This window comes from Sorex fumeus, unplaced genomic scaffold, assembly GCF_029834395.1.
Source record: "Sorex fumeus unplaced genomic scaffold, SorFum_2.1 ptg000002l, whole genome shotgun sequence".
Lineage (NCBI taxonomy): Eukaryota > Metazoa > Chordata > Mammalia > Eulipotyphla > Soricidae > Sorex > Sorex fumeus.
This window is the reverse complement of record NW_026606059.1, coordinates 879305-893306: the sequence shown is the minus strand read 5'-3', so window position 1 is coordinate 893306 and position 14002 is coordinate 879305. Positions and strand designations below refer to the sequence as shown.

The 14002-nt window shown below is 45.1% G+C and overlaps 1 protein-coding gene across 1 annotated transcript in view; it reads left to right on the top strand.

Annotated features, from left to right (window-relative positions):
• Positions 1 to 14002, top strand: part of PRKDC (protein kinase, DNA-activated, catalytic subunit) — a 147459-nt gene that overhangs the window by 53460 nt on the left and 79997 nt on the right. Inside the window, exons 37-42 of the mRNA XM_056112417.1 lie at positions 1314 to 1499; positions 2636 to 2740; positions 4228 to 4395; positions 4885 to 5012; positions 10833 to 11040; positions 12516 to 12694. Of these exons, the coding sequence (XP_055968392.1) occupies positions 1314 to 1499; positions 2636 to 2740; positions 4228 to 4395; positions 4885 to 5012; positions 10833 to 11040; positions 12516 to 12694 (974 nt within the window). The remainder of the gene's footprint in view (positions 1 to 1313; positions 1500 to 2635; positions 2741 to 4227; positions 4396 to 4884; positions 5013 to 10832; positions 11041 to 12515; positions 12695 to 14002) is intronic.

Genomic DNA, 14002 nt, shown 5'->3' with positions numbered 1-14002 from the left:
ACCTTAGGAAAAGAAAATTGGTGCAAATTGTTGCATCTCACCACGGGAACATTTTTAAGTCCTTGTCTGAGGGGTTACCGAGCTCTTGCTCTGAGGGAAGCCTCTGAGTTAGTGAGCGTCACCGGCTTCTGCTCCACTCCCATCCAGTCTGGTGCGCTCCTTCTGGGATGTGAGTATCGTAGAGTTCGGAGATGTCACGTGGCCGTGCACTCCAGAAATCTAGAATATTTGAGCGGGCAGCCCAGCAAGAGGCCCGGTGGCAGCTCTTGGTCAGTGGGCGCAGCTGCTGGGGCTTCGGTAGGGCCGGCACTCGTGCCATGATTGCCTGAAGGTCTCGGCTGGGACTGGACGTGGCAGTTGATCTCTTTGGAGATTTCATTCTGCATCTCTGGGGCAGGGCTGTAGATGAGCTTTCAGGCCGAGGTGATGGGATGTGCGTCAGGCGGGCGCTGTGGCTTCTGAAAGGACGGGAAACGGTGGGGCGGGGTGGGCGTGGCCCCCCAACTCTGGGAGGGGCTGGCATTCCAGCCCGAAGAGCCTGGTGTACCTGACGTGTTCCGCAGGCTAGCACCCTCGGACCTCAGTCGCGAGGTGGTGGAGTCTGGCGGGAGGTGAGGCGGCTGCTCTTGGGGCGAACGTGGCGGGAACTTGCCCTGCTCCCGTGGTTTGGGGGATTCTAATGATGAGTTAGGTTAAGCGTGTGCTTAGCAGCAAAGAAAACAAATTCCAGGGAGAACAGAATATTGTATAAGAAAAATTGGGCATGGGCTGGAGAGAGAGCACAGCGGGTAGGGCGTTTGCCTTGCACGCGGCCAACCCGGGCTTGATTCCCAGCATCCCATAGGGTCCCCTGAGCACCGCCAGGAGTAACTCCTGAGTGCAGAGCCAGGAGTGACCCCTGTGCATCGCCAGGTGTAACCCAAAAAGCAAAAAAAAAAAAAAAAAAAAAAAAAATTGGGCAGAAAATTACTTAGATTATCCTGTGAAAAAAATATTTTTGATGTCATGGTAACAGGAATTGTGTGTGTGTGGGAATATGAATGTTTCTGTGTGTACATGTGGGGATAGAACAGAGATGAGTTTTCTTCTTATAATAAAGAATGATAGTAGGATGAGTATGAAGTATTTTCACACAAATGAAAATACTAAAGTTCTTTTAGTATCAATGTTCTTAACTACACAAGTCTATAGTAAAAATTTAAGAAATTGTGAAGTATGTAACGATTTCAGAGTAGCCTTTTATCTTCCAAGAGTAACTAGAATTGGAGGTAAAGTTGGCTGCATATTCTCAGTTGTTGAACCCACCTGCTTAGGTGAGCACTGTTCTGAACGGCCTCCTAGACCAGAGCTTCAGGGACCGCGCCACTCAGAAACACCAGGGGCTGAAGCTCGCCTCGACGATCCTGCAGAACTGGAGGAGGTGCGACTCGTGGTGGGGCCAGGACTCGACTCCGGAGAGCAAAGCAGCGGTGCTGACACTGTTGGCAAAGATCTTGCAGGTATTTTGAGCGGCTTTGAAATGGTGTCAGAATTTAAAAAAAATTAAAAATAAATGAATAAGATAAAATGAAATATAAGTATGAAATCTAAGTATAAGTAAAATGAAGTGTAAGTTTCTCGTGCATGCGGCAGCTCTGGGGGCAATTTCCAGCACTGGGAAAAAATAATTAAAAATGTAGTCATCTTTGTTGTTTCGTATTCTATAACTTGTATTTTTGTTTTTTTGAGTCTTTTTTGGGTTACGCCCAGCAATGCTCAGGGGTAATTCCTGGCACTCAGGAATTACTCTTGGCAGTGCTCAGTATGGGATGCTGGGAATCGAACCCGGGTCGGCCGTGTGCAAGGCCAACGCCCTCCCCGCTGTGCTATCGCTCTGGCCCCTGTAACTTGTATTTTTAAACATTTTATAATGGCTGCTTTTGGGTGATGCTTGGAATCAAATCTGGGGCTCCCACATGTAAGGTAAATGTTCCAGCCCTTCCAATCATCTCGCTGGTTCTGATAGAGATTTCCTGAAAGTGTATTGGCTTACTATATAGAAAAAAAATCTGATTGGATAAATTTCTGGTTCCCTTTCATTGTATGCTAGTCCTGTTATTTTTCTCCATTATCATTTTTATCTCATACACTTCATTTTTCATTTATAATTTCTTTACAGTATACTTTTGAGGGATCTAGATGACTGCAGTGCTTGGCCCAGCACTGTGTGTGTGTATAATATATGTAATTTATAATTATATATAAAAACTTTTTTCTATAATTTTAGTTTTTAGACCCCATCTGGTGCTGCTCGGAGCCTAGTCCTGGCTCTGTTCTCTGGGATCACACTGCATTGCTTTAGGAACTCGGTGGGTGCAGGGGATTGAATGCAGGCCTGCCACATTCCAGGCAAGGACCTTAACTGCACTATCTTTCAGACCCTTCTTATTCTTTGTTTTATATTATCTTTTTGTGTGTGTGTAAAGATACATTGTCTTATTAGAGAATTTTATAATATCCAGCACAAGATTTTTGGAATACCGTTGAAGCCCAAGAACTTATCTATACTTCTGATATTAAAAAATGTACAGAATGTTTTAAGGAGAGTTGGAGGTATAATACAGAAAAGTTTCATTTTTTATTTCTTCTTCTTTAGATTGATTCCTCTGTGTCTTTTAATGCAAATCATAGTACGTTCCTTGAAGTTTTTACAACATATGCTAATATACTTGTTGATCCCAAACTGGGTTTACATTTAAAGGTAAGAGATTATAAAGGTTTATTTTCAAATAATATTCTCCATCATTTTACATTTTATATCTTTGCATTTTTGTGATTTTTTAAATTTAATTTTATTTTTCAGAAAATAGAAAAGTTTATTTAAAAGTAGAAGAGAAACTCCCCAACCAGGGAGGAGCTTAGTGCAGGACGAAGTAATTTTTTATTTTTTGTTATGGAACATTCCAAACATACTGAAGTAGGAAGGACTAGCACAGTAACTTCCCCTGTCCCTGTCACCAGCCTTAATAGCCGTGTCATTATCCAGCCACTCACTCCCGTCACCTCGAAGGAGTCCCCAGGTGTCCAGTTACCTGCCGTGTAGATGCTTCAGTTTATCTTTACAGAAGAAAAGTCTCGGAGCAGGGAGGGGTCAGAGGGCTGGAGTGCATCCCTGGCGTGAGCTGGGCCCATCTTCTTCCCGGGCCACTCCACCTGCAGCACCACCAGGTGGGCTCTGAGGCCTCTTAAGCCTCTTGGTACAAACAGCACCAGACTAGCAGCCTGGAGCACTAAAGCGAGCAGGCCAGGTACATACACCGAGCATCACTGGGAGAGGCACCTGGAGTTCCAGAGCCCTCCTCAGAGGCCCACTCTGCAAATACAGCAGGAAAGGCCAATCCAGTGAGATCGCCATGCTTAGACGAACCTTCATTTGTCTTCGTGTGGGGAAAGTTTAAGTTGCAGTTTTCTCTCTTTCTTTTGTTTTCTTTGTTTCTAGGCCAAGCTCATGGTGCTTAGAACTTACGCTGTGTTCAGGGGCCATACCGAGCATGGAGTTAGTCCTGAGCACCACCAGTTATGGAAAAACAAGCAAACCCCCCCCCCAAAAAAAAGTCTTTTCTGTATCAAACTAATTAGTATATTTCTACTGGTATCTTATTTAATTTGTAGAAAAGGAAAGGACATACAGAATCATTAGAGTTTCTCATTCATTTACCTGTTTATAGGAGCAAGTCAGCCCACTGACCTTTATTTTATATTCACTTATTTATTTTTCTTTTTGGATCACACCTGGTGATGCACAGGAATTACTCCTGGTGGTGCTTGGGGGACCATATGGGATGCTGGGAATCAAACCCCGATTGGCTGTGTGCAAGGCAAATGCCCTACCCGCTCTGCTATCGCTCCAGCCCCCTGACCTTTATTTTTTCATCAGTTAATTTTTGTTTGTTTGCTTTGGGGCCTCACCCGGTGGTGCTCAGAGCTTACTCCTGGCTCTGTACTCAGGGATCACTCCTGGCAGTCCTGGGGATCCAGATGGGGTGCAGGGACTGAATTTGGGTCTGCTGTGTGCAAGGCCGGCGTCCTACTCTGTCCTGTCCGTCTTAGAGGCTGAATTATTCTGAAGTCATTCATCAGATTCACGCAGATCCTGATCTGCAAAATCTTCGGAAGCCAGTCATTTTGATTTAATCTCTATTGTCTGTATGATATGGGTGTCATTTTGTACGTGCGTTTGTTCTGCAGGGTCAGGCTGTAATCCTTCTTCCGTTCTTCACCAATCTCACTGGGAGCAGTCTGGAGGATCTGAGGCAAGTGCTTGAAAAGTTCATTGTTTCTAATTTCCCAATGAAGTCTGAAGAATTTCCCCCTGGAACTCTGCAGTACAACAGTTATGTGGACTGCATGAAGAAGGTTAGTGGGGCTTATGTTTTTTTGCTTGGTTGTTGTTTGGCAGTAGCAGGAATTAAACCTACCACCTGGAGGCCACTGCGCCACCCCGGCCCTAGGAAGGTTGGTCCTTATGGGGAGTGTTTGAGATTTAAGCGAGCTGCTTCCCTGTTGCTTTCTTTTTTTAAAATTTTTAAAAAATTGAATAGCCACACCCACACGCACTTTCTCTCTTTCTGCCTTGACTGCACTGTGTGCCTGAGCCAGGCCCATCCCAGACCGAGTCACAGTGAGTCCCCACATCCCCAGAGTTAGCACGCAGCTGCTCTTGGAAGGCACCTGGCAGTCACGTTAGGACCCAGAAGAACAGCGCCAGCCACAGCATTGGGCATTGGTACACAGAGACCAGCTGAAAGTATCGTTCAGATTTTCTGTTTTCATGTAAGCTATTAATAATGAAACACGGAAAATGAGAATATCAGCAGCAGTATGATTATCATTTTTTCCCCTTAGTTTCTGGATGCACTGGAGTTATCCGAAAGCCCCATGTTGCTGCAGCTGATGACAGACGTCCTTTGTCGCGAACAGCAGCATGTTATGGAAGAGCTGTTTCAGTCCACTTTCAAAAAGGTTATGAGAAAGTGAGTCATTCAGATTGGAGAACTCGATACGTTTTCTTTATGTGATAAGTGTCTTTTGTTTTAAAATAATTGACAGTTGCACTCAGCTCTGAACTAAATTTTAGTTATCTTTGAAAATTAAAAAAAATCTTTATTATGAAAATCATACTTAAAGTTAGGACTGTAGATGAAACCTTACATGGAGTGCGCCTCAACATTTTCTCAGCTGCATCAACTCGTCGGTCTTTGTTTGCTTTTGCTGTTAGTTATAATTTCAGCAAATGTGTGACCTGTATCATTTCATGTCTGAATGTATCTATCTCTGAAATACGCTGTGCTTTTGTAGCTATGATATTATCCTCAGTAATTACTGTTTCAGATTTCTCCAGGAGACTAAAATGTTGTAGGCTGCTAGAATAGTTTATGACAATTATGACATAGTGATGACAATTACGATGTTGTATCGCTCTGGCCCAACTCTCATTTATTTTTTCAAAGAGTCAGCTTATGGTTTGATTGAATCTTTTGGATTTTTACTTTATTCAGTTCATTGACTTCTGCTATATTTTGTTTTGATACGGATTTGGGGGCATACCTGACAGTGCTCAGGGATCACTCCTGGCTGTACAGTCAGGACTTAGCTCCTGGTGGTGCTCGGGGACCATCTGGGATGCTGGGGGTTGAGTCTGGGTCGGCCGCTTGAAAGTGCCTTTCTGTTGTCTTTCTCGCACCCTGCCCTCTGCCCCCAAATTTTATTATTTTCTTCCTTCTGCCTGCTTTGGGCTCCTTGTGTTAGTTATTTTACCATTTCTGAACTGTGCGGCCGAGTTCCTCCTGGGGGCCCTTCCCTCCTTCGTGATGAGTGCTTGCAAGGCAGAAAGCTTTCCTCCTGAGGCCTCTGTGATGTCTCCCACGGGCTCCTGGTAACGAGCCCGTGTCCTCGTTTTCGTGCGTTTCCAGGAATCTTCTGATTCCCACTTGGATTTACTCTCTGACCCCACTGGTTTTTCAGTAGGGGGCGGTTCAACTTCCAGGTGTTTGAGTCATTTCTCCACTTCCGTTTGTGGTTAAAGTCTGTTGACAGTGCCTCATGGTCTGGGAAGACAGTTGATACTTTTTCTATCTCCTTGATTTTATTGTGATATGTTTTGTGTCCCAGCATTTGGTCGGTCTTGGCGAATGTCACAGGTGTATTGAAGAAGAAGGAGAAGAATGTGTGTGCCACTTTCCAGGAATGAGAAGAAGTGTGTGTGTGTGTGTGTGTGTGTGTGTGTGTGTGTGTGTGTGTTAAACCCCTATCTTTGTTTCTATCTTCAAACTCAGTATTTCTTGTGTATGTGTGTATGTGTGTGTGTGTATGTTAAATCCCTTTCTTCCTTCAAAGCCAGTATTTTGTGTGTGTGTGTGTGTGTTAAACCCCTATCTTCCATTTCTTCCTTCAAAGCCAGTATTTTGTGTGTGTGTGTGTGTGTGTGTGTGTGTTAAACCCCTATCTTCCATTTCTTCCTTCAAAGTCAGTATTTCCAGTGTGTGTGTGTGTGTTAAACCCCTATCTTCCATTTCTTCCTTCAAAGTCAGTATTTCCTGTGTGTGTGTGTGTGTGTGTGTGTGTGTGTGTGTATGTGTGAAACCCCTATCTTCCATTTTTTCCTTCAAAGTCAGTATTTCCTGTGTGTGTGTGTGTGTGTGTGTGTGTGTTAAATCTCTGTCTTCTGTTTCTTCCTTCAAAGCCAGTATTTTGTGTGTGTGTGTTAAACCCCTGTCTTCCATTTCTTCCTTCAAAGCCAGTAGTGTGTGTGTGTGTGTGTGTGTGTGTGTGTGTGTGTGTGTGTGTGTTAAACCCCTGTCTTCCATTTCTTCCTTCAAAGTCAGTATTTCCTTGCTGACTTTAATCTGGTTGTTGTATTAAGGTAATAGAGTAGAGTTGAAGTCTCCACCTACCATTGTGTTGCTATCTGTGTCCTCCTTGAAATTCGTAGCAGTCTTTCTAAATATTTTGCTGGTCTCTCATTAGTCCCAAGTTGTTGGGGTCTGGCCAGAGGCACAGCGGCAATTTGGGATATCAGGAAGCCTAAAGGCACCATCAGGCTGCTGGTGCACTCGCCCGTGGGTACAGGTCGACCAGCTGGGCGGCACTGTGCCCCCATCTCTCACCTTTTTGTTTTAATGACTGCATGGAGCCTAGGGCTACACCAGCAGACCTGGGGCCAACAGGGCCACTCGGGGTCCTTGGAGGCACTGCAGTGCCAGGGATCGAACTCCGAGCAGGGCAGGTGCTAAATATGAGCTATCCCATATCTGCTGTGTTTTAATCACTTCTTTTTAACTTTCTGACTCAAAAATTATTTAGGTCTTACCTTGATCTGGAATTGACACTTATTGAAAGAACCCAGGGCCTTTGGTTTGCTTATCCTTTTTTGTTTCCTGTTCTTCCAGGGTGTGGGTTGTTTTGCAGTAGGGTTACACCCAGCATGTCCCTGGGCCATCTGGGCAGTCCAGGTGTGTGTGCCAGCCTCTCAGGCCATCTACAGCCCCTTTATTCTTGCTGGTGGTGGGGCCGTTCCCCGTGTTTCTCAGAGGGCATTAGGCCACTCCCAAGTGGCGTTGAGGGGTGTCGTGGTGCTGAGGTTCAAAGTAGGGACTCTGTCGTGTGAGTTATGTGCTCTGCCACTCGAACCAGAGTCTGGCTCCTCAATAAGCTTACTCTACTGGCTTGTGTTGATAGTCCATCCTTTCACTCGACTCACAAGAATATAGATTTGTTTCCCTCAAAAAAAAAAATACTAGAATACTGGTAAATTCTCTTTTAAACTTAATATCATAGGGTTTCTGCTTTAAACGTGTTTTTCCCTTCACATCATCTTTTCCGCCTTTGACAGAGTTGTTGACAGTAACAGTCCATCCTTACTGGGACCAGAGAGGGTTCAGCCAGCAGACCATAAGAGAGACTTTACGTTCAGGAGGCCCAGGCTCTCTCCTCCAACTGAGCACTGAACTGGGAGTAGCCCTCTGAATACAGCCAGCTGCAGCCCCTCACCCCCCCCGAAACTACCTGATCACTTGCTTTGTCCCTTGATATGCGTGAAATGCATTAAAAATCAGTACTATTCCTAATGAAAATGACAACAGTTGGATGAAGTTCACATTTTTTGAGTTACAGTTTAGAATACTCTCTGAGGATATGGTCAATTTTGTGTTTCAAAATCAATAGAGGTTTTTCAAAGTGTGAGTATTACTCAATGCTCATTTAATCAGATTTTGTAAATCATATTTGACATTTCTTTCGGAGTAAGTAAAACACTTCCATCATTCAGAAGCATGAAATCCCCCTGGCGACGAACAGGAGTCTTGCCCTGTCCGCTCTCTGCTTCTCTCTCCTCCTCCCTCCTTGAAATCTGTCACGTCTGCCACAGTTTATCGTTAGCGGTTACTTGGTTTTGGTTTTGGTCTACAGGAGGTTTGTTTGTTTGTTTGTTTGTTTTTTGGTTTTGGGTCTAGCTGGCTGTGTCCAGGGCTTACTCCCGGTGGGTCTCGGGACCAGGAGCGGGGCCAGCAGTCAGATTTGAGCAGCAGCACACGGGGCCGGGGTTTTACTCACTAGATGGTCTCTCCAGCCCCATTTTATTTTATTTTTTGAAGGGGAGGCCTCCGTAGTAGTGCCCGGGACCTTTGGGGACCCCCCTCCCGGAGATTCTCTGCCAACTCTGATGGCAGTTCAGTGTGAGGGCCAGAGTGTGGGGTGCTGAAAAGCTCCCAGGACTGCGCCCAGCGACGCTTGGAGATCATGTGCTGGGGATCTAACTGTGGTCGGCCGGGCGGCGGGCACAACTGCGTTCAGCACTCACTGCAGCCCCTTGTTCCTAGTTTTATTTATTTATTTTTGCTTTTTGGGTCACACCTGGCGATGCACAGGGGTTACTCCTGGCTCTGTACTCAGGGATTACTCCTGGCGGTGCTCAGGGGATCATATGGAATGCTGGGAATTGAACCCAGGTCAGCCATGTGCAAGGCAAATGCCCTACCCCATGTGCTATCGCTCCAGCCCCCGTTCCTAGTTTTAGATCAACTGTAATTCATTGTAGTTAAGTATCATGGTATTTGGAAGCATCCCCTGCTCACTGGTTTGGGTTCAGTTTCTTGCTACTGAACACTTGAATAGTCAGTGGACACTTTGAATAGTCCAGTGTTAATATAATTTTCAGCGTATCTCTGGAGTGAAAACTTAGGTCAAAAGGTCCGTGTGCCTGTAGTTTCCTGGACTTCACTGAATCCCTGCTTTGGGCGTCGTGCATGGCATTCTCTCCCCTAGTGTAGGAGATTATCTTTTCATCATGTTTACCAATAAGAGTATGTCGTCAGACACTGGAGTATTTTCCAGCGGAAGGGTGATAACAGTCCCAGTCCTTCATTTTCTTTTATTATGAAGTAGAGCATACGTTCCTATGTTTAATATTCTTTGCATCTACCTGTCAGCTACCATCTGTGTGTCTGGTGTTTAAACTGCTTTTGCTCCCCTTGGCCGCTCCTTTCAGCTTTCTGTAGAGTAGCTGAATGTCTCAGGGTTGGAACCCATATGCATGTTATTATGTTCAGCAGCATCAACTTCTTAAGAAAATTTTAATCCAAAGCAGCAGCACCGAGATGAATGTTGCAAAATATCTTCCTTAAATCTAAAGATGTTAAGATATAATTACCTTCTGAATCTCCTGTTTTTGCCTTGGTTCAGATCTAAGTTCAGATTATTGGGATTTTAGAACCGGAGGCATTCCCACCCACCCACCCCTCACTTTGGGCCACGCCTGGCTTTGTGCTTAGGGTCACTCCTGGTGGGCTCAGAGTCCATATTGGGGTGCGAGAGATTGAACTTGGATCGAACATGTGCAAGGCAGGTGCCTTGCCTATGATACTATTTCTCTGGACCTAGAACCGAAAGGATTTTAATGATTATATTTAGTCCAAACTTCTCATTTGTTGTAGATGAGAAAGGTAACTATGTACTTTTAAAAAATTATTTATTTTTTTTTATTGAGTCACTGTTGAGGTACACAGTAATAAAGCTGTTAATGATCAGATTTCAGTTGTACAATGATTGTCTGCCTGCCTGCCTGCCTGCCTGCCTGTCTCTGTCTCTGTCTCTGTCACTCTCTCTCTCTCTCTCTCTCTCTCTCCCCCCCTTTGGGAATTATGATTTGTAATAAAGATACTGAAAAGTTATCATGTTTGTTCCTTTATTTCCTTTCAGCACGCAGTTCTTGTCCAGAGTGATCATTCCCAGCTGTCTTTGTCATAGTGTTTTCTTCTCTGTCCCAGCTGCCTTCTCCCCCAGCACTTAAGGCAGGCTTCCAACTGTGGACCAATCCACCTGGCCCTTGTTTCAACGTTCCTCGGGAAAGTAACTGTATTCTTAATATAGATAAGATCTTGAGGTGATCATTCACATATCTTAGTTCCCAGATGAGAAAAATGAAAGACCAGATGGATATCTCTGTATAGAAAATAGAGATAATTCATTACTTTTTAGTATCTGGAGACAAAATTATATATTTTAATTTATGAGTTTCAAATTCCAGAAATATGTCCTACCACTCTTCCAAGATCTTCCAGATGTTCTTTAAGCAAGACCAGATATAAAATTCAGGAAAAAGAAGCTTGCTAGCGCCTGAATCTGTATAAATACAGTGTGTAATTCTTATATAAATACTCTCTGTACTTCATGGTTCTTATTTATAACCTTAAGGTATTTTTTCCAAATCATAACCACTGGCATTTACGTAGTCTGCAAAGTAGGAACTTGAAGTATTGTTCAGAGAATGGGTGGGAGATGTTCCTGTTCTGCCGTAGGAGTCCGTGTGGCACGCAGCTGCAGCTCCTGGAAGGCGTGTACGGGATGTTCCGGAGGGAAGACCTCCTGTCGAATGCCACCCGCCAGGCGTTCGTGGACCGCTCGCTCCTCACGCTGCTGTGGCATGCTAGCCTGAGCACCCTGGAAGGATTCTTTAGCAAGATCGTGGTGGACGCCATTAATGTACTGAAGTCCCGATTTATAAAGGTATTGTGCTCTATGGGCCAGAGCCATAGCACAGCGGGTAGGACGTTTGCCTTGCATGCTGCTGACCCAGGTTCAGTTCCTCTACCCCTCTTGGAGAGCCTGGCAAGCTACTGAGAGTACCCCCACCCGCACGGCAAATCCTGGCAAGCTACCTTTGACGTATTCGATATGCCAAACACAGTAACAACAAATCTCACAGTGGAGACATTACTGTTGCCCGTTCAAACAAATCAGTGAACAATGTGAGGACAGTGCTTCAGTGCTATTGTGTTGCATATTAAATAGCAATAACGATTGGCACCGCTCCTTGACCAGCGGGTTTAGTCAGGTGGTCTCTTGTGCAGGAACAGCACCTCTGCACTTTATTGGGACCCATGCTCACGTGAAAGTGGCCTGGGGCTAGCGGAACACCCAGGACTGGCCCGAGGAACTCGCATTCGGGTGTGAGACTAGAAATGATGCATCCGTTTTTGGGGGCTGAAATCAAGAGGCCACACGTGCTCGCAAAGCTCGGGGGCATTTTGGCGCTTGGCTCTTTCCAACCTCTGGAGCCTGCTGCCAGGGAATCTGACTTGTGCCCTGGCTTCTGATAGATAGAAAGTGTATACTTTTGTTGAAATGTTGTATTTTGGGGGGGGGGCGGTTTGGGGGCCACCCCAGGTGGTCTTCAGCCTTATTCCTGCACCCCCGTCTCTCCGGGCAGTTCGAGCCACCAAGTGTGGGCGTGGGGCCAGGTCAGCCTCCAGCAGACAGCACCTGCTTCTCTACTATCACCCTGACTTTTTTTTTCTGAATTTTTAAAATGAGTTGATTTTTTTTTACCCTGAATAATATTTTTGCAGAAGTTATATTTTTTATAATCTAAGCTCATTATTTGGACAATGGAGTCATGCCCTGCAAAACTCACTGTAGCATTTTGATACCTACATCGACATTTAGATCCCAGACAACGGGGCTAGGTCTTTTTTTTAAATTTTATTTTTCATGAAGCTGTTCACAGTAATGGATTCCTTTCTATATCTGAATCCCAATCCCACCACTATGACACCCTCCCACCACCATTATTTGGAATTTTCCCGTCAGCTCTCCAGTCTTCCCCCATAGGCAGATGCTGGGTGATTTATTTTGTATTGCTGGTATTGCATAAGGTGCCCGTACTCCTGGAATTCTAAAAAACTGGGGTCTGGAGACATCTCTGAGGCGAGCTGCTCGCTTTCGAGATTCGTCTGTGAGTCTCTGAATCGTGGCCTTATGCACTTAGATGGCGCCCGGAAGCAGTTTGTGGAGGTGCCAGCCGGGACTCCGAGGGGCGGGGACGTGGGAAGGAGGCCCAGAGCAACAGGGCTAGGCCTGAAGTGACTTAGCTGCTTGGGTAATTTTGTTTTCTATGAAAAGAGAACTGTGTATTGAATGTTATTTCAGTAAGACTTCTCAGAATTGAGAAGACCAGAGATAATCATGTCCCATTTTTGCAGTTAAATGAATCTACCTTTGATACTCAACTCACCAAGAAGATGGGATATTTCAAGATCCTAGAGGTCATGTATTCTCGTCTTCGGAAAGAGGATGTGCACTCCAAGGAATCCAGAATTAACCAAGCTTTCCATGGCTCATCTGTAGCAGAAGGAAGTGAACTTACAAAGACACTTATTAAGTAAGGTTATTTTTGATTTGTCAAATTTTTATGCATAATGTTTAAATGTTTTCATGCATCTCATACAGTTTTATTAAAATACTGAGTTTTCAATACTTGTTTTTCCTTGTGTATCAGCTACTTAATTTAGCATGTTTCAGAGTAATATTTTTCCCGATACATGTCTTCTCAAAGAATAAAACTTTTTACTCTTATTGTTTTTCCTACCATTTTTCTCCCCTTAATAACTTGTTATAGATTTTCAGTGATATGATTTACATTTAGAAGGGAATTAGCTTTTTAATTTCTGTCAGTCATTTGGAATTAGTGGAATGTTAGAATAGTTTATTAATTTTTTTATTTTTTGCTTTTTGGGTCACACCTGGCGATACACAGGGGTTGCTCCTGGTTCTGCACTCAGGAATTACTCCTGGAGGTGCTCGGGGGACCGTATGGGATGCAGGGAATTGAACCTGGGTCGGCCACGTGCAAGGCAAATGCCCTCCCTGCTGTGCTATCACTCCAGCCCTGGAAAGTTAGAATTTTTAAGTAATCATTCTATAAGAAGAGCAATCAACACATTTAAAAGCTGGCCCCAGAACAGTTTCCTCCTGGTTAAAGTTGAACACAGGTGTTGCCATATCTCATTTTGCATTTCCAAAGCCAACTAATGGTTGTTTCTCTTATTTAACCTCCTCATGTACGTGAACAGGAGACTTGAGGGTCGTCATTCCCTCCCCCGAGCTTCCTTCTGCCTCTGTGCACACTCTGTCTGGCCAGATTTTGTCTCTTCAGGCCTGTGGAAACTTGGTCCCCATCCTCCCTCTCCTCGGAGCATTGTGTCACTAATCCCAGCGGTCTCCCGAGCGCCTGCTCTCTGCTCCCGGCCTCATTTCCCTCAGTTGTCCCCACTGCTGTCAGGGTGATGTGTCTGTGGCAGGAAGAGCCTCATTATTTCATTTCCCTCCGAACCGTTCAAAGGAACCTCATTGCAATAACAGGGTTCAACAGAAATTTCCAGTAAAGGCCTGGCATGCCCCACTGGCGAGCGGAGGGCACTGTGCTGAGAGCAGCTGTGACCGCAGAGCCTGAGGCTGAGTGCAGGTGGTCACCTCTGCTCGGCCTGTGGCCTCAGTGACGTCCCAGAGCACCTCCTTGCAGGCAGGCTCCCCCAGAAGGACCTTGACACCCGGTCCTGCTGCTCCCTGTGCCATCTTTGGGTTCACCTGACGCCTCATCACAGGGCTGGCATGCAGAGAGAATTCTGTTGCTAATGTCCACTTGTAGACCTTTTCCCTTGAGACTTCTTGGCTTCGTGGCCTGGGTTAC